Raw genomic sequence first — 17,536 nt, 5'->3', positions numbered from 1 at the left:
GGGGCATAACTGTCAGGGTATGACTTGTTTTCATGGGCAACATCCTTCTGCTCTCATTTCCTTTGCTGCAATTTCATCCGCACACATCCAGTTTCTTTGAAATTTGCAATACAATCTTTTTTTCATTGATGAAATTTATCTGCAGTGTAAGGTTTGCAGTAAGATCATCCTAGCTGTTGGTTTACCTTGTTCGCGGGTTGGCTGCCCATTCTGGAATGAAGTGAACCATTGCGACTTCAGACTCGCACAAGGAAGCCCTTCTGGGATTACTGCACTCACTGTGATATTTCTGAATCTAGTACGTTATCTTCAATAAACTATGCGTTGATTGGATGAATCAAGTTTTACGTACAGTTACAGATCGGCCGCTTTCTCACTTCGCCCAATCTGTGAAAATGAAACCTCCGATAGAGGAAGAAACAATTGACCAAACGACTGATCTGCATGATGAGAACTGTGATGTACTGTACCGTTACCCGTGTGTCCTGCCGGCCCCCTCTGAATTGAACACCTGGTCCATCCATGTCTTCGCAGTCCTCCAAGTGTTGAGACTTTACCGACTGATTTACTGGTATATTCCTCGTCCAGCTGAGGGCTCTCCAGATATTGACAGATGGTCGGGGTCCTCCAAGCAAGTCCGCACATGGTTGGCTTGGAATATGCACAGCTTGTTGGTCCAGACGATTGATTGTATTCATGGCCGAACCATCTTTGCCGACGAATTTTTCGACGCTGCCATAAGAATCTTTGATGGACGGGGGGTTAATAGACTTTCTATGCAACCCCATTACGATGTCGATGATATGATTGCTGCTTTGATCCGCGTCACCCACTGCAACCGGGCCGGCTGGCCTGATGCGAAGTCATTCGACTACCGCCTGATGGAGTACTACTATCATACCAAGGGAATGCAGATGGAAATTCCGCCGTTTGTACCGCTCTCCGTCCTGCTCCAGGATTTGAAGGACGAGTTCGTCGATCTTATCCAGGCAAAGCTCGATGTAGTACAGCAGCTCCCTAACGCAGCCCGAAACTCACCAACAGTGACTTCGTAGGGCACTGCCACGATGTCCTCGAGTACATCGAGGAACGTAAAGAAGAATGGTCAAGTGATGAGGCCATGGAATCGGAGTCGGCGAACTCCGATGAGGTGTGAAGTCACAATGATTGGCTGGCACCAATGGGAGCATGTCTGTGGATAGTGATGTGCCATCTCATCAGTCTGAAGGTTTTGGTAACGATGGGGTGGACGTGTTGAATTATGAACAATGAAGCAATCAAGCAAATCTCATTTAACCTGCTGCAGTTTAAAAGTAGCGTATAGATAGACATGCGCTCCGTAGGACCCCTTTGGTACAGTGCCATACAGTGCACCCTCTGTCTTCTCTCTTTGAATTCTCCTTTTGCTCACTCTCTCATCCCTTCACCTCTCCCCAATTTGATAACAGTTGTGATAGCTTTTACTGAAATATTTGTTGGTATAGCATGTTTCTCGCCTCTGACCGAGTTTGTACCGGGTCTTCTTTGGTTCGTTGTCCAATATCTATTGCCTTGTGTGTCCCAAAAAAAATGAAACAGAAGAATATCGCTCGCTTTGATTTGTGGCAGACCCTGGCTCGAGTTGCCTGGGTCAAAAGGGTGGATTATGGCAGCCTAGGATTAAAAAAAGGATGTCGCGTGGAATTGTTTGTAAATTGGACAACTGGTCAGTTGGTATCCCCGGTGATATGGTAATTACGTAGTGGGACCCTTGAAATGACATGCCTGAGTATATTGGGTAGGTGCTGAGCTCCAAGGGTCTAGTAAACAGTCAAGAAACCTTTATGTACTATCTACTTAGGTAACCTTGGAGGTCCAAAGATTCAAAAGCTATTCCCATTATACAAGTATATGTTCTTACCCAATCTGAGGCATTCAAGGTATTATCTTCTATATATCCAACGTTTTTATCACTAGAGCTATAGTGGAGTAGAATCTTATAGACTCGATTAAGGATCTTGTTTTTATAAGGTTTGAAATCAACGAAACAAGGCATCTTGTAGGTAAAATAAGTTTGAATTATGAAAATAGTGGAGATAGTGATAATCAATAGGAATTCAAAAATAGATGTAATGATTGAACGTTTCAACTATTAGGATGGGACTGTGTACAGTACATGGTATAAAGCGGTCTAAAAAGCAGTCTAGGATAAGGCATCTTCAGACATCATCATATGACCCCCAGTCGCTATACACCTTCGCAGATAGTATTAAACAACCGAAAATCAGCTAATCTACGTAAAATCAGCTAACATATGTACAGGAAAAATTATGCGCATAAAATAAAAACCCAGGGTTGAAAGTGGGTCGCGCTGATTCAGTGCCTCGATTGACTAGATATGATTGGTGGTTCCCTTGAACATTTCAGGGCACTGATTCATCGCTTGGATTACAGTTGGGTGCTGCTTGGAAACAGCTATTGCTATAGGTCAGATATCACTTGAATCATATCATAAAACTTGAAGGATCAGTTCACCGAACAGATTTCGAAGATTCAGCATGCTCCGATAATTCATATAAATAGTTTGGATATCCGCTCCGACCTGATCGTAACCTGATCTGCTCAAACCATATTTCTATCTCATCCATTTACCTCTGATCTCTTCGAACTATTCAAACCTACTCCTTATTGGAGGGCTCATCCATTCCTCTTTCGCATAAGCTTCGGGTTGCTACATATTTTTCCGATCATGGATCCGCCTCAAAAGCATGTGGCAGAGTCATGTCACTCCGCTTCAAACGGAGAAGCAAGCACCAGAGTTCAAACCCCCGACCTTGAGAAACAACACGGCGAAGAATCAGTCCTAGTCACAAACTTATACCCGGAGACAGATCTCGACCGCGGCATAGTCGGCTGGGATGGACAAGATGACCCCAAGAACCCACAGAATTTCTCCTCAGGCAAGAAATGGTCGCTTCTCGCATTGATAAGTGCCATGACTTTGATCTCGCCCCTCGCATCTAGCATGTTCTCGCCGGCGGTTATCTTCATGGCAGCAGATTTCAAAGTAACCAACGAAACGATCCTCTCTTTCAGCGTGAGCATCTACCTGCTTGGATATACAGTAAGTGTCCCAGTTAAATCAAATCACCAACTATGTTAACATCAGCTACCCAGTTCGGTCCTCTTCTCCTCGCCCCTCTCAGTGAAATATATGGCCGCCGCATCGTCCTCAGCGCTGCAAATTGGTTCTTCGTGGTGTGGCAAATTGGCTGTGCACTATCCCAAAACATCGAGACATTGATCGTCTGTCGACTTTTCGCTGGAATCGGTGGATCAGGCTGCATCACACTAGGAGCCGGCGTGATCGCAGACTTGTTTCCGCGCGAGCAGCGCGGCGTGGCAACCTCGATCTGGGCGATGGGACCCCTCATTGGCCCGGTGGTGGGCCCCATTGCTGGTGGGTTCCTGGGCGAAGAGGTCGGCTGGCGCTGGATATTCTGGCTTTTGCTTATTGCTGGTGGAGCATTGTCGTTCGGAGTTGAACTTCTCAACAAGGAAACGTATGCTGCTGTGCTCATTAAGTGGAAGACGGAAAAACTGGCCAAAGAGACTGGGAGAAGTGATTTGAGGAGCGCTTATGCAGCGGATAAGGAACATGCTTCTGCGAAAGAGGTTCTCTTGCAGGGCCTGAAGAGGCCTGTCTTGCTGTTTTGCAAGTCGCCAATTGTGTTCCTTCTCTCTGTTTACATGGTAATTATTATCCTGGTTCTACTCTGCTATGTTTGGCGTGACTTACTAACCATACCCCCAGGCTCTCATTTACGGTCTCCTCTACCTCTTTTTCACCACGATCTCTGATGTCTTCACCAGCCAATACGGATTTTCAGTGGGTCTATCGGGACTGGCATATCTCGGTATTGGCTTTGGGTTCATGGCTGGACTCGCCATTATCGCCATGACCAACGATCGAGTGGTAATGAGGCTCACCAAGCAAAACGGCGGCATATTTGAGCCCGAGATGCGTCTACCAACGATGATCTTCTTCTCTTGTATTCTTCCAATCAGCTTTTTCTGGTATGGCTGGACAGCCGACAAGCATGTGTTTTGGATTGTGCCGATCATCGGGATGTTCCCATTCGGAGTCGGTATGATGGGCGTGTACATGCCTATCCAAACATATATTATTGATTGCTATCCCGCATATGCCGCATCTGCAAATGCCACTCTGACTGCGACGCGCTCGCTGGTTGGTGCCTTGCTTCCTCTAGCTGGACCCACCATGTTTGATACCCTAGGCCTTGGTTGGGGAAACTCCCTACTTGGGTTTGTGGCCCTCGCATTTGTTCCGATTCCGATTGTCTTCACAAAGTATGGAAAGAGTATTCGGGAAAAGTGGCCAATTGACCTTGATGGCAAGAAGGCATGAGACTCACATCTTGAAAGAGGCTCATTTGCTTCATAAGACCATTTGATGACAAACACAATAGAGCAAGAACCAGCATACAGCATATAGATTATATATCCCATAATATACATAATAATAAAATTTCTCTGCGCAGCACCCTAGTCCATCATACGAGCGCAAATTCAATCTCACGAATATCCATCCCCTCCACGAGATCGGGGTACCTTCTTATAAACTCCGGTGTAAGTCCCCATCCACTCTGACTCATAAATGTATCGAAGAACCTCTTCTTAATACGCAACTCATTTCTATCATCTCTCTCAAGGATATCCTCCCCCCAAGGCCAGCGAATCTTGGTACAGCAGGCAAACATGCCGAACAAATCCTCACGATTGCTGCAATAAAAATGCCACCGGCGGATGAGATTCAATCTTAATCTTGGCCATGGCAAAAAATCCAATACCAAAGGATGCCTCACTTCCATCTGGCCCTGGACGGGCCTTAGGAAAAGAGGAAGACGCTCGTAAGTCTCCGGACTGGGTCGCAAGAACCATCTAGAGAGATGGTAGCTTAACCAACCAATGCTTAAACGTTCTGGATCCCGAATTGGTCGCCTTTGCAGGGCTGAGTGAATCATGTCTGCCAACGCATTTTCTTTGGTCCCGTAAAGGATGTCGAGAGGAGAGCCGAGAGTGTCCGGACAGGGTGTTATCTGTTCCGGATAGAGGAACCATAAACAAGAAAATATCGACTGCGGGTTTGAAAGATCATCACTGTGTGGTGGAATTTGGTTCCAGAGTGTGGTTCCTGGTGGGAGCAACTCTGACGATGGGGAGTGCGCTTGTGAGGGTGGGGTCGTCATAGCTGAAGCAGACAGCAATTTATTGATGGTATTCGGGAGAGCATTTGCATTCGATGATACCGAATCATGAAAGTCTGGCTGAAACGAGAACTGAGGGCTCAAACCCTTGGAGAAAGAGAGATAGTCTTCACTGGAAAGATCTGCCGTGCCCGTATCCGGTTCCGCGCTCCATGAGTTGATGAGATATTTCAATCCATCCTGGCGACTCCGAAGAGTCTCATTCTCCCTGCGAAGTCCAGCGATTACCTGGAAAAGTCGTTGGACTCCTTGGTCGCTATGGTTGTTCTCGCAATGGGCCACCTGTTTTTCAAGCTTAGATATGTGTTGCGATTTCTTGTTACGGAAATTCTGCTGCGACCGGCGATCTCTCAAACGTTTCTTCTCTGCTGAAGACATGTTGATTTAAGGTTTGAGAGTCGGAATGGCAGATTGAAGGTGCGGTTTCGGCATAATTGGGCATAAATTGATGACAGATTGCATAAGACTTTTATGCCGCGGATATACTAGGACACCGGGCGATTGCATTCTTTTTGCTGGCCGGAAAGGACTGTTGAAAACCTAGAATCAAGGATTGCGAGGTATGAAATTATTGTTCATTAGACGAGGTATCACCAATAACAAATACTAAGATGGGTCTGGTGTACCGCTTTTAGGAACTTAAGAACCGGGACAAGCGGAAGGTGTGTGGGTAGTGTGGGTAAGAGGGTGGGCGAGAATTGAACTAGCATATCCACGTCATTCCAGAAACATAGGCCGATGTGTCTTTGTATGAGTGAAGAGTGAGGGTGAAAGAGAAAGAGGGAGGGGGGGACTCTATACTCACGGTAACAACGCATCGAACTTTCCAAGCATGGACATGTTCTAAAAAACGAAAATCCCAATTTCCAAAGACTGATCCAATGCCGGCCGATAAGTGTGGTCCGCGCAACTCACGACCAACGGAAACGCATGAACAATCGAAGTTGAATCCCCCAAAACAGATATTTTACACTTAACTAAGAACGTGCTTAGGTTCGCATTGCGGAAAATCAATACAAGGATTTCAAATCAGAAGCATACTTGATCAAGCCTAGTACCTAGGAAATGTAAGGATATTAAGTGGACAACCAGAGATGCCAAAAATCACGGATATCAACTCCCGAGGTCCCAATACCATGGGCGGTAGTAATACCCTTTTGAACGCCCACGCAAACATAAAAGTTGAGCCAAAGACCCGCACAGTCGCTTCCAACATAGGGATTCCACGTGTTGAACTAACGCAGTCAGTTCTCATACTCTTTTTCAAAGGATGAACAGTAAAGAAACTCACCTGAGCCGCAGTGATGCTATACTCGGATTCAATGGTTGTCAACCACCCAAGCTGCAAGCTTGTCCCATTCTTGCAGGGAATGTCCAGCTTGTTGCGCAGGTAGGGCACGATTGTGTTTGCGAGATGATTAGAGTATTCGGGGGTTTCGTATAATGCTCGCGATTCAGTGGGGGCGAGCATGTCAGTATGGTAGACCATGCTGCTAAGGGTGAACTCCCAGGAATCGGTTTCGAAGCCGAGCTCTTCCACCAGTGAGCAGACAGTATCGAGGTCTTGATCGCTCTCAAAGAGGCCTGATAAAACCAATTCAATATTTGGGCGAGGAAGGGATAGTATTCTGGTACTTACGCCATCCCCAACGGCCCATGATGGCTTGGGTTGATGGGTCGGTTACGTTCAGTTGGTAGAGGAGGGCTTAGTCAACTGGAAAGCTCGCAGCAGGCAAGATGAGAGAGCCAGATCTGAAACAGCAGTGTTGTTGAAACCCCAGCCAGAGTATTAAAAAGATATTGAAAAAGAAAAGCAGAGACAGTGTGTGGAAGACGTGTTGGGGGGATCAAAAGGGAAAGACCTGCAGGCACAAACTTCATATTGGTACATGTATGTATGAAGAAGACAAACTCAAATTTCCAATCATGATGCCTTCATATGGCAAATTAGTTTAATAATATAGTTATTCATTGACAACTTATATGGTTTTCATATAGACATATTTTCCACAAAATCAAGACAAGCAAGGGTATGTGCATAAACAAAACCAGGCTCTGTTATTGTGGCAATGGATTGCAATCATAGGCCGTATAGTCTTTGTGATGAGGTTATTGATTCCTAGGATTTCATATTTCCCGTCACCTATAGTCTAGTAGTCCTCAATATATTCTTGTACTGACGTCGAGGAAGATCGGCCATGCTGCTTAAATTGAATAGAATAGAGGCCTGTAATAAATGATTCGTAGGCATTTAAGAGACTGTAGATGGCCATGTATTTGCACACATCGTACAACAGTCTTGAATTCGTTTCTGTTCAGTTGCTCAAGTTTATGTTTGATCGAATTCAAAGTGGGGCGGATAAAGAAGAAAAAAACATCAACCGCACCAACATTTCAAAAACTCCACTATTCCCTCTAGTTATTAGATCGAAATGAATGACCCAAGGATTAGCCGATCCATCTGGGCATTTGCAGATGCTCTGAGTTCATTCGCTGGGGATCTGAAGCAAATATGGAGACAGTCTGAATCAACTACACAATCTCAGCCAGCTGGCAGTATTGATGATGCTGCACCATTTAATGCTACACATGACACACACATGACAACAAATGATTGCGTGGATCCTCAGCAATCTTTGATCACACCTGGTTCTACTATTCCATCCATTAAACTCCTCTCAGCGATAGAGAGTATCGAACAGACCCAGCATGCAGCTTTTACAGTTGAACCACCAAGCAGACTGCCTATTGCATGTTCATCTGCGATGCAAACTTCACCTGTTCCTATTGAGAGCAGCCAAGAAGCCCGACAACCAGAAACTGTGACCGAAACAACCAATGGATGCCCCACAGCGCTGTCTGAACCTCATAACGTTACTCGGGATGAGGAGGAGCACCACACTCCCATGACTCCTCAACCCGTAGCCACCCCTCTATCTCTAGCTCGTCAGAGTGTGGGCGAGCTTCAGCAGACCTTTTGCCTGCCATGTCTTCAAGTTTGGAAACGAAATTTGGGAGCTAAGCAGGATTTGCCCGATTGCAAGTATCACAAAGGACGAGTGACTTGCGGGCCTTGCGTCAAGAAAAATAAGAGTCGCCAGTGCATTAAGGCAGGTACTATCGATCTTAGCGTAGTTATAATACTAACAATATTATAGTCTACGAATCTCCAGACAGAGATATTGCGGCGCCTGAAAGCGGAATTCGAAAATTCGCAACATAGCTCGACAGCCAGAGAGAAGCTGAAGCAAGAGGTGCTGAAGGTCATCCAAATCCTCGAAATTAGCCACCCGACTTCATTTCAGACTCCTAATTCAAAACGCCCCAATGTGAAGGAAAATCCATCGCAATCACCTGCTGCAAAACGGCGCTGCAATGAACGTATTCCAACGCCAAAGCTTCGTTCGGGATCGCGGTCTGATATCTCCATGAAATCGGAATCTTCCGATGAGGATGATAATGACTCAGCGCTGAATAGAATAGCGCAACATGAAGACAGTGGTCAATAATCAATCAACGGAATTCTTGCCATGTACAAACGCCGCCGTGGCACATGCCAGGGACACAAGAACAAGTCACTTTTCATGTGACTTGAAGTTTTATTCACCCTTTGTCAACTGCATTCTGTTCTCTTTATGTCTGAAGTCAATGTAAAAGATACCGTCTCGGATGAACAACGGGGACGTGATCTCATTTCATTGTCTCTAATTCTCTGTGTATATTAGACATTCATATCTCTATCACAATGGTTTGACGTGCAGATATCAAGTGCATCAGCAAAATACAGACTTTCTACCCTCTTGAGGACGAGTTCAAACGCGAAGTCAAACAAAACTTAACAAATCTCTTTGGTCCGCACATAGAAATAGCAACCGACATTTCCCTACAACCCTGGAATCTGGAAGAATTTTCGAGAGCAGGTCAAGGGGTATATATGCCGCCTGGTGTTTTGGCGCAATATGGCCCTATCTCCAGGACCCATTTAAGAGGATCTATTTTGCTGGGACAGAAATTGCTTCCCGTTGGATTGGGTATATGGATGAAGCTATCAGTGCTGGAGCGGGTTGCTGCAAAAATAGGGAAAGGTTTTTGAACAGTCTTGTCAATATAGGATCGATATCGTAAGGACTGGTATTGCGTATTGCTTCAATACGACAATTCAATCTACATTATGAGATAGCACGATACATTGAGATTTATCATCTTGTTGGCGGATTAACACTTAGTTGCCCCGTCAATGCACATTTTGCCCTAATCCCCACATAACGTTTTCCCGCTTCTTCCAATGAATACCCACATTTTTGTTGACAGATGGGTAAGCTTCCCATAAAATCATTGCCGCTGGCACCTTGTCTAATCAAACTTCATTTGATACATGGATACACTGACAGTTCATAGAAATAAATCAAAGGAGTGGTTTTCCCCCATCCGGGAAACCCTTATTCTGAAAACTGATCTTTATCTCCTAGAACAATGAAATGAGTGAAAGTGGAGCAATAGTCTCGGTCTCGTGAAATTTGGTTGTCTCCTAGCTCAAAACCCAAACTTAGAGAATACCTTAGCTGTCAAATTTAACCCTATATACTGTAGCTACTCTACGCTCTAAACTGGGACTAGACGTGATAGACTATGTAGGAAACCACTAAATAACAAAACTATCTATACTACGAAGATCCAGAGGGGATTGAGGATCCTGTCTTTCATTATTCTGACTCGCATCCTCCCGATTAAAGTTTTTTTGGCTGTCAACGTTGTGTTGATGCCTCTCATTGAACGGTGAACCGGAGGTATACAGCCGCCCCATTTGGTATCAATCTAACCCTTTCAAGTATCAACAAGCGAAATCATGGATATCACATAAATCTCATGGTTTCTGCAAGCCATACATCCTAGCTTTTGATCCCTGGTCTGACTTGGGAAGTCAAAAGTCATGCCAAGAGTACTCAGATCCCGTCTTGTCCGCTTGTCGGACGACACCCCATCCCCACAGCCACTGGAATCGCAAGTGTCAAGAGACAACAGAACTTCAGTCCATTATACCGAGGTATGGGTGGATTCACTAAAGCGACGTCGATCGGGACGGGGAAGCGATATGCCCTCGTATTTACGTTCATCGCCGCCCGGGGCCACTGAGCTGTCGTCATCTTCAAGGCCTCTACCATCAGCGAGATACCCGCTGGAACCTAAATCGGATTGGGTTCATGAATCTACGGAATTTGACGAAAGGACTCGACGTTATCCGCTAAGAGACCGAGTGCAAAACATACGGCCCATGCGAGCACCGACAGAGGATGTTGAAAGGGAAGTTGGAAAAGAAACTCCTTCAGAACCAGAATCTGCATCTCAATACCAAGCTCCATCGTCATCGCCGCAACGAGACCAATTTACTTGTCCACCTCTGACCCTATCTTCAGGGTCAGAAATCGACTTGGATTCGGACTCAAGTTTGACCTCAAATTGGCGATCCTACTCTTTGTCACACTCGGGCTCGGTCTCGCTGTCAGAATCAATTTCGAGAAAATGGCAATCTTCGGGGCCCTCTCCGTTATCACAACAAAGCTTGTCCACTTTCTCGCCGTCAGCCATATCCCCAGGCTCGAAAATTGAGCATTTCGACTCAAGCTCAACCTTGAACTTGAGATCCTCTGCATCACAATTAGGCTCTCTCTCGTTTCTGGATTCTTTCTCGAGGACATCGCAACTTTCAACACGCTCGCCATCATTGCCTGCTCCCAATTTACCCCGAGATATTTCTATGGCAAGTGAAACAATAGCTGCATGTGACATGATGCCGTTGGAGGATCTCTCCATACCCCGTCTTCCCCTGCGCTCATGCCTCCGACCTATCATGACTCAAGCCGTTCCCCGAGTCGAGGCCAGTAATGAGCATGAATCACCAGACAAAAATGCCGTAGAGCATGATTCACCCTCCGAACGGAACCGAAAAAGGGTCAGGCTCTGTTTGCCACATGAGGAGCGCATGAAACAAGAGCACCAGATTGAGCAGATGATTATGCATAGATTGGAGGCAGACAAACTCCAATTTCCTGATCGTTGGGACTTAACCCACGAGCTTTTCTGCGAACGGGATTCGGAGCGCAGCGAGTTTTACGACAGGGCAAGATGGGAGGCCGAAATCGAGCTGTGTGGGCATCTGGGAATTCCTAATCTTAAGGTTCAGATATTCAGTGCTGAGGAAGAGCCATTGGAGGATCCCAGGCTCAGTGAAAACGAGCGCACCACTTTGGATTATGAGCTGGAAGCACAGCTCGGAACTGAGCAACAGGATATCATTGATGGCACAATTGATAACCCGCTGGCGATATACATTTCGGATGATGAAATGGAATCGGGGTTGCAGATAGAGCCAGACGTGGCAAGTGGCCCAGGTCTACGAAGTAGTATCCGGATTGCTAGCGGGTTAGTGGGGGAAACCATATAGCAAGATCAGGAAATCCGGTGAATCGAGGCATGTTGACCTCGATTACGACTGGGATAAGCATGAACTCTAGGGATAGATTGACAGAACCTGCGGGTTATGAGAATCAAAATCCTAGACCCGTACATGAGCAAAGGCGTTACAGCAACAGAAAAGAGACGCCCAATACCAGGATGAGAAGACAAGACGGAGAATTGATTCGAGGGCTCGGGTCAGAACAGGCAAGGCAAAGGAGCAAAAATTCAGGCCCACAAAAAGGAGTGTTACGAGGAAATAAAAGTTGACTGAGGCAAATGGGAAGCGAAAGCTGATTCATGTACATTTTGAGGAGAATTCTGTTGGACTGATCTTGCTGCAATTGGAAATCAGCAAGGTGAACTTGAGATTCAGAAGTCGGATTGAATATCATGCCCCAAATATGTACGTGGGCAAACACAGCCTGCTAGTTATCGTATCTCTCAAGAGAGTTTGGCAAACTCAATGGGATGCTTGCTATATCAATTACCCTAGGTACCAGGTTTGATGGTAGGTTCATCAATCGTTATTCGAAAGTATCCATGGATGTTTGTTCTCTATGGCAGTAATCAAGTTCTACCAACTGACAAGTCGCTATCACCGTATAAAGGTTTCGTGGGACAACAAAGGTTCCAAAGAGCCCAATAAATGAATAAATAAAGCGTTTTTGCACTATTTGATCTATAAGGGTCGTGTACACGGAATATTATCAAAGCACCAACAGTGCCGACTCCAAAACTCCCTCGATGCCAAAGTTCTCAAATATTGACAGGCTAGAGTATTATGAGAAGAGATATAGACAAATAAAAGTCAAAAAGAGAAAGCAAGGGTATGTCCAATCAATCCCACGCATCACCCCAGTCATCATCAGCCTCCTCTTGTTTAGGTTTAATGTCGATCTTCTTTGAAACGACTACTGTTCGGGGCCTAACGGTGCTCGCCGTTGAGCGAGTAGCAACAGAGTTGGTAGACGCAGCCTTGGTCAGACCCTTTGGCAACGGGTTCTTGGCCTTGGTTTGGGATTTGGCGGCTAGCCAGCCGGCGAAATCGGGTTCACCCCCATCATCGTATGGGATTGCGGGGGGTTTGCTTGATGAAGGAGCAGGCGATATAGGTTTGGGGGAGGCTACTGCAGCACTAAACGGATCGACGTCATTTGCGTCGTCATCCATAGCACCCCAGGCATCAAAGACATCGTCCCCTTCTTCTTCTTCTTCTTCTTCTTCTTCTTCTTCTTCTTCGGGTTCATAATCGTGGACCACCGGGGGAGGTCGGTCTGACATTGACCGGTTCAAAGTTTGGGCTGTAGGGCGGAGAGCTTGCTTGTGTAGTTCGAGCGAAGGGGATGACTTCGCCGGGCGAGGAACCGAAGCAGAGCGCGCAGTCTCGGGATCTGCGGGCTTGACACTACTGGCTGTGGGTTCAATCTCGCCGTCGGCAGTCGCAATTTTATTGGTGAAAGATGAGATGGCCCATCCGGCCCAGGAATTGTCGCTGGGAGTCCCGACACGGGGTTCGACTTTGTGAGCTTCTGTCGGTGCAGAAGCAGGTATCACGGTGTCTGCCATAGTGCCAGCGTATTTTCGTATCCGCTGGACGTACACATCAAATGTCTTGTTTGCTTGGTCACGGATCAATCTGTCCAATGGTAAGCTTAATGCCAATATGACGACCAGGCGCACAATTTACTTCTCCTTGTCCAAGAGCGAAGGACAGATGGCGGGCAGGATCTTGCTAGCACAGTCATCCTCCGTAAACACATCAATTGTTGCGGATAGAGCTAGGAGTCCTGCAACTCGAGCGTGACTGAACGGATCTCTGATGGCTCTGGTGAATGCCGCGATGAGTACCTTGGAGCGAGTCTACGGAGAGTGTCAGCCACATGGTCACGCAAAAAAAAGGAACTTAGCTTACACTCTGGCTTAAGTTCTTAGCAATTCGACCAAGACAGATAGTCGTGTTCGTCCGAATTCCCGGTTGCTCATCGTTCGCAGTACGAGCTAAGAACTTCAAGAGTTCTCCATTCACAATCCTGTCACTAAGTTTGTTTATGATTGTCAGTACAGCCTTCACTGTCTGCTCTCGTACGATCGGCGCCACATCGGTAAAACCAGATGTCTAAATCAAGTTAGAATAATTTTAAGATGGCGACCTAGCTGCGTGACTTGCCATTTGAGGGAAGATTTTGTCATTGACAACCTTCTGGGTGAGGTTCTCGATCATCAACGGAAGATTGTCCAAAAGGCAGACCCGTAGTGCTCGATCAGGGTTACCAAATAGACGCACGATTACAGGGGTCAGTTTAGAGTTGAACTCCTCTGCTGACAACTTTGCACCGATCTTCAAGGTTGCACTAAGAACTTTCGGACCGCCGCCACCGAACTCGACGGACTTGAGTAGCTCTGGGAGAACTTTCATCTTGAAAAATTCCTCTGGAAAATCTTCTGAAAGGTTGTCAAGTTCACTGTAATGGGTGAGTTGTTAGTTGCTAATATCCAGAAGTGATACGGGACATACTTTATGAATTCTTCACGTTCAGTATCGCTTTTGAGCCCCAAACTGTCTATGTCTTCAGTCATCCGAATGAGTGGCGTCTGAAAGAAACCACCGTGCTTCTTTCCCTGTTCAACAAAATGCCCTGGGCTCAATCTAAGCTTGGGGTTTGCAGTACAAAGACGCTTATAGCTTTGTTGCATGCACGGCGGAATGTTCGTTGTCTTGCCAACTTGATCGCCACCTGAGAAGTTGCCGTTGAACACCTCGAAGATTAAGATTCCCAGGCCATATGCATCAACAGCTGCCAAAGGGTTGCGTTTGATAGTATCCCAGCCACCTTTGACAACCTCGGGTGGGGTGTATCGAGCGGCATCGGGCACAATGCTGCCATAGGTCTATGTCTCGCTTTAGTTCACGGTGATTCTCTGCAACTGAGATGGGACAGACCTGCTCAGGGCTCACTCACATAGATGATTGCATCGTCTTCCTTCATGGAGCTAAGGATGTCGAATCCGCCGAGCTTCCATTCGCCACTTTCACTTGTAAATACCGAAGATGCACGCACGGCACCATGAACGGAGGAAGCATCGTCGTTAATGAACTTTAATGTAGACTGCATCCATTCCAGTCAGCGAAATCACAGCAAGAAGTTCAAGAACACCATACCGCGACATTGTGTAGACCCCACTTGGCAGTCTCCTCGCTCAAACTCCTCCTCTTCACCGGCCAACTGAGAGGCACGAGCCGCTCTGTGACAATATACAAATTGTGTTCCGTCTATAGTAGCTGTAAGCATCCACCCTCAGAAACAAATTCAAGACCAAAGGTCTCAAGTATAGCCAAGCATTACCTCAATGGTATCCAGGACCTTGATTACACCGGGATGCCGTAACGTCCTTGACTTGCGGACTGCATTTTTTGCGAGAGGAAGGCGCGACTTGTTTGCATGGATATCGAATGCAAAAACACTACAAGCAGAACCATCATCCTATATACAACGCGTCACGTCAGCCATCAAAGCTCAACCCGCACTTGAATCAGAGCCTCCATACCCGTTTTGTACCGTTGTGTAAAGCCCAGACTGAGTCGCCAATGTCGACTCTATCACCAAGGGAGAATGGAAGTCCACCACCCTTCGCGATAGCGGACCCGATGGCGGATTTGAGGAAATCCATGGCCGTGGATGTGGCCGATGTGGCCGATGTGGCAGTTGCAGATTGTTTGGGTGATTAGGTTTGCGAGACGAGGCGGTCAATGGCCCTTTCTTTCTTTTGAGCTTCGTGTTGTTACTATCAGTGCGAAAAAGGTCAAAGCCAGAGATCAAACACTCTTATGTTGTGAACAGACAACTTCAGAACTCACGTCGGACTCCTTTCACAGTCCCCCCCCCGCCTTATCGCGATAATGGGTTTCTGCCTAAGGCGCTGATCCCAAATAAATACTGAGCGCGGCATTTGGCTTTTTTCCAAGCCTCACACTTTTGACTGCTCATCTGGACGCGTCTAATTTTGTCGCGAACTCCAATATTTCTGTGTTCAATGACTTTATCTGCATAACTATATTACAACAACCACTCACCCCCCCCCCCCCCAACAGTCCACCAATCATTCACCAGATACCTTCAAACGTGGTAAGTCTCCATATCACTCCAAAACGCGACCCAAGTTGCCCTCTCTCCTATGATGTGAATCTGGTAAAAGGTCAGACCGTGGCACCGACATATAAAAAACACATCCCATAAACTGATGGTACTCTCTCGAGCTCCACCCCAAAACACCATGACCGAGCTTCAGGCAAATCTTGAGAGCTACGGCCGAGCACGCAGATCTACCATTTCTATCCAAAAGCGTTTCGCCCGGATCAGTATGGTCACATACTGTGTCTACATCACGACGATAACCTCCCTCCATTAGGTCTCCCAGCAACCATCTCCCCGTCTCCATGCTCCCTCCACTCTTTGCAGCAGAACACAATGTCTCCCAATGGGCTGTCGTCCGCAGAGATCCAAGCCTTATCCATGGCTCTGTTCACGCGCATAGCGTGCGTGCGGATCATGGGAGGCTTGTGTAAATTCATGCCGTTGTCCGTCCTGGATCTTCCGCACTGGGCATGGCTCATGTGTATTCATCACTGAGACCTCGGAAATTCATATCCTCCAGTCTTGATACTGGACTTTTAATTGCCGGGTTCCCCCTCTTGATAACACCTTGAAGGGGGTTAGGTGGCAGATTTGCACGATGCTGTTGTTCACATGCGCGAAAGTCAGGAAACGGGTCGGTGTCGCCACTATCTGGGGTTGCCTTGTCTGCTTCGTTTCCATGAGGACGGGTGGCGACCAATGGCTGTGGCGAAGAGGGTTGAGGGCTTGGATCTGGAGAATGATCTTTGGGCAGCTATGAGGGAACATCCCGTTTGACTCGAGCTTTATTCATCGGAGGGCGTTAAGATTTTCGGGTTCTCGTCGGTAGCTTTGGTTGACTGCCTGCGGGAATTCTTTCATCTCGGTGTCTTTTGTTTGTCTGCTTGGGGAGGGACATTCCCGGCTGGCCTTTTCATTCCTTCATTTCTCTTTTTCACCTGCTGTGGAAAGTGGCGTGGGAGTATGATCACGGGGGTTAGAAGTCGGGAGGGGAGGAGGTGCGTTGTTCGTGGTTTGGGCTGGATTTGGTTGGATCTGTGCTGGTTGGTTGTGCTGTTGGGGTTTGTTTTAAGTTTGGTCATGGCTGGAGGGAAAGCGGAAGTTCACATGAGGTGAAGCACCGCAGCGGATGGGATGTTGTCTTGATGTCTATCGCTTGTATGATGACACTTTTGAAATTAAAAACTGAGGAGATATTATGCTCTTACACATGTCTAGATAGATATGTTCAACTTTGGATATCTAGCTAACGTCTGTCGTTTGTCTAGGTGTGTTATTGTTCTAAGATCGATCCTCAACCTCTGCATAGAGACTGAGCTTTCTATACATATCTCTTATGGAATGTCTTTACATATTAAGAGAATGAAAAATTCCTATGATATAACCATTTTTATTGCTGTTCACTAGAGCTAGCTCACCGTGGTCAAGCTCGCTCATCTTCACCACAAACCCTGCTGCTCTCCTTTCTCCCCACATCCATCAACCCTATTTCCATCCACATACATCCCCATCACCATTCGCTCAGTCTTCGAGACACGACCCATAGCATAACTCACTTCTTCTCAGTGGATGGCATAAAGATCATGCAAGCCTACATAGATATTGGTCCACAGGCTGCTAATAGGATCAAGTGAGAGAGAAGTGAGTGATAGCATGGATAAAAAGGAAAAGAAACACAAG

At 46.6% G+C, this 17,536-nt stretch overlaps 9 protein-coding genes across 9 annotated transcripts; 5 read left to right on the top strand and 4 right to left on the bottom strand.

The window, feature by feature from the left end:
• Nucleotides 1-395: 395 nt before the first annotated feature.
• On the top strand, nucleotides 396-1,055 carry N7529_004726 (uncharacterized protein; the record flags this gene model as incomplete). Its single annotated transcript, XM_057240253.1, has 1 exon — nucleotides 396-1,055. The coding sequence occupies one exon, from the start codon at nucleotides 396-398 to the stop codon at nucleotides 1,053-1,055; it is 660 nt and encodes a 219-aa protein (XP_057099548.1).
• A 1,673-nt stretch (nucleotides 1,056-2,728) lies between these two features.
• On the top strand, nucleotides 2,729-4,408 carry N7529_004725 (MFS transporter; the record flags this gene model as incomplete). The annotated part of the gene is made up of 3 exons (XM_057240252.1): nucleotides 2,729-3,103; nucleotides 3,157-3,732; nucleotides 3,794-4,408. The coding sequence occupies 3 exons, from the start codon at nucleotides 2,729-2,731 to the stop codon at nucleotides 4,406-4,408; spliced, it is 1,566 nt and encodes a 521-aa protein (XP_057099547.1).
• A 145-nt stretch (nucleotides 4,409-4,553) lies between these two features.
• On the bottom strand, nucleotides 4,554-5,645 carry N7529_004724 (bZIP transcription factor; the record flags this gene model as incomplete). Its single annotated transcript, XM_057240251.1, has 1 exon — nucleotides 4,554-5,645. The coding sequence occupies one exon, from the start codon at nucleotides 5,643-5,645 to the stop codon at nucleotides 4,554-4,556; it is 1,092 nt and encodes a 363-aa protein (XP_057099546.1).
• A 698-nt stretch (nucleotides 5,646-6,343) lies between these two features.
• Nucleotides 6,344-6,925, bottom strand: N7529_004723 (uncharacterized protein; the record flags this gene model as incomplete). The annotated part of the gene is made up of 3 exons (XM_057240250.1): nucleotides 6,344-6,502; nucleotides 6,559-6,851; nucleotides 6,907-6,925. 3 exons carry the CDS (start codon nucleotides 6,923-6,925, stop codon nucleotides 6,344-6,346), a joined length of 471 nt encoding a protein of 156 aa, XP_057099545.1.
• Nucleotides 6,926-7,699: 774 nt separating this feature from the next.
• N7529_004722 (uncharacterized protein) lies at nucleotides 7,700-8,776 on the top strand (the record flags this gene model as incomplete). The annotated part of the gene is made up of 2 exons (XM_057240249.1): nucleotides 7,700-8,326; nucleotides 8,441-8,776. 2 exons carry the CDS (start codon nucleotides 7,700-7,702, stop codon nucleotides 8,774-8,776), a joined length of 963 nt encoding a protein of 320 aa, XP_057099544.1.
• Nucleotides 8,777-10,733: 1,957 nt separating this feature from the next.
• N7529_004721 (uncharacterized protein) lies at nucleotides 10,734-11,054 on the bottom strand (the record flags this gene model as incomplete). Its single annotated transcript, XM_057240248.1, has 1 exon — nucleotides 10,734-11,054. One exon carries the CDS (start codon nucleotides 11,052-11,054, stop codon nucleotides 10,734-10,736), a length of 321 nt encoding a protein of 106 aa, XP_057099543.1.
• A 61-nt stretch (nucleotides 11,055-11,115) lies between these two features.
• On the top strand, nucleotides 11,116-11,709 carry N7529_004720 (uncharacterized protein; the record flags this gene model as incomplete). The annotated part of the gene is made up of 1 exon (XM_057240247.1): nucleotides 11,116-11,709. The coding sequence occupies one exon, from the start codon at nucleotides 11,116-11,118 to the stop codon at nucleotides 11,707-11,709; it is 594 nt and encodes a 197-aa protein (XP_057099542.1).
• Nucleotides 11,710-12,560: 851 nt separating this feature from the next.
• On the bottom strand, nucleotides 12,561-15,392 carry N7529_004719 (COPI-interacting protein CEX1; the record flags this gene model as incomplete). The annotated part of the gene is made up of 9 exons (XM_057240246.1): nucleotides 12,561-13,359; nucleotides 13,411-13,583; nucleotides 13,636-13,839; nucleotides 13,891-14,185; nucleotides 14,239-14,612; nucleotides 14,684-14,830; nucleotides 14,884-14,994; nucleotides 15,068-15,205; nucleotides 15,270-15,392. The coding sequence occupies 9 exons, from the start codon at nucleotides 15,390-15,392 to the stop codon at nucleotides 12,561-12,563; spliced, it is 2,364 nt and encodes a 787-aa protein (XP_057099541.1).
• A 603-nt stretch (nucleotides 15,393-15,995) lies between these two features.
• N7529_004718 (uncharacterized protein) lies at nucleotides 15,996-16,351 on the top strand (the record flags this gene model as incomplete). The annotated part of the gene is made up of 2 exons (XM_057240245.1): nucleotides 15,996-16,080; nucleotides 16,131-16,351. The coding sequence occupies 2 exons, from the start codon at nucleotides 15,996-15,998 to the stop codon at nucleotides 16,349-16,351; spliced, it is 306 nt and encodes a 101-aa protein (XP_057099540.1).
• Between the last annotated feature and the right edge of the window lie 1,185 nt (nucleotides 16,352-17,536).

Source organism: Penicillium soppii, assembly GCF_028829465.1.
Source record: "Penicillium soppii strain IBT 18220 chromosome Unknown utg000004l, whole genome shotgun sequence".
Classification (NCBI taxonomy): Eukaryota; Fungi; Ascomycota; class Eurotiomycetes; order Eurotiales; family Aspergillaceae; genus Penicillium; species Penicillium soppii.
Note: the sequence above shows the minus strand (reverse complement) of the source record. Positions and strands in the feature narration are given on the sequence as shown.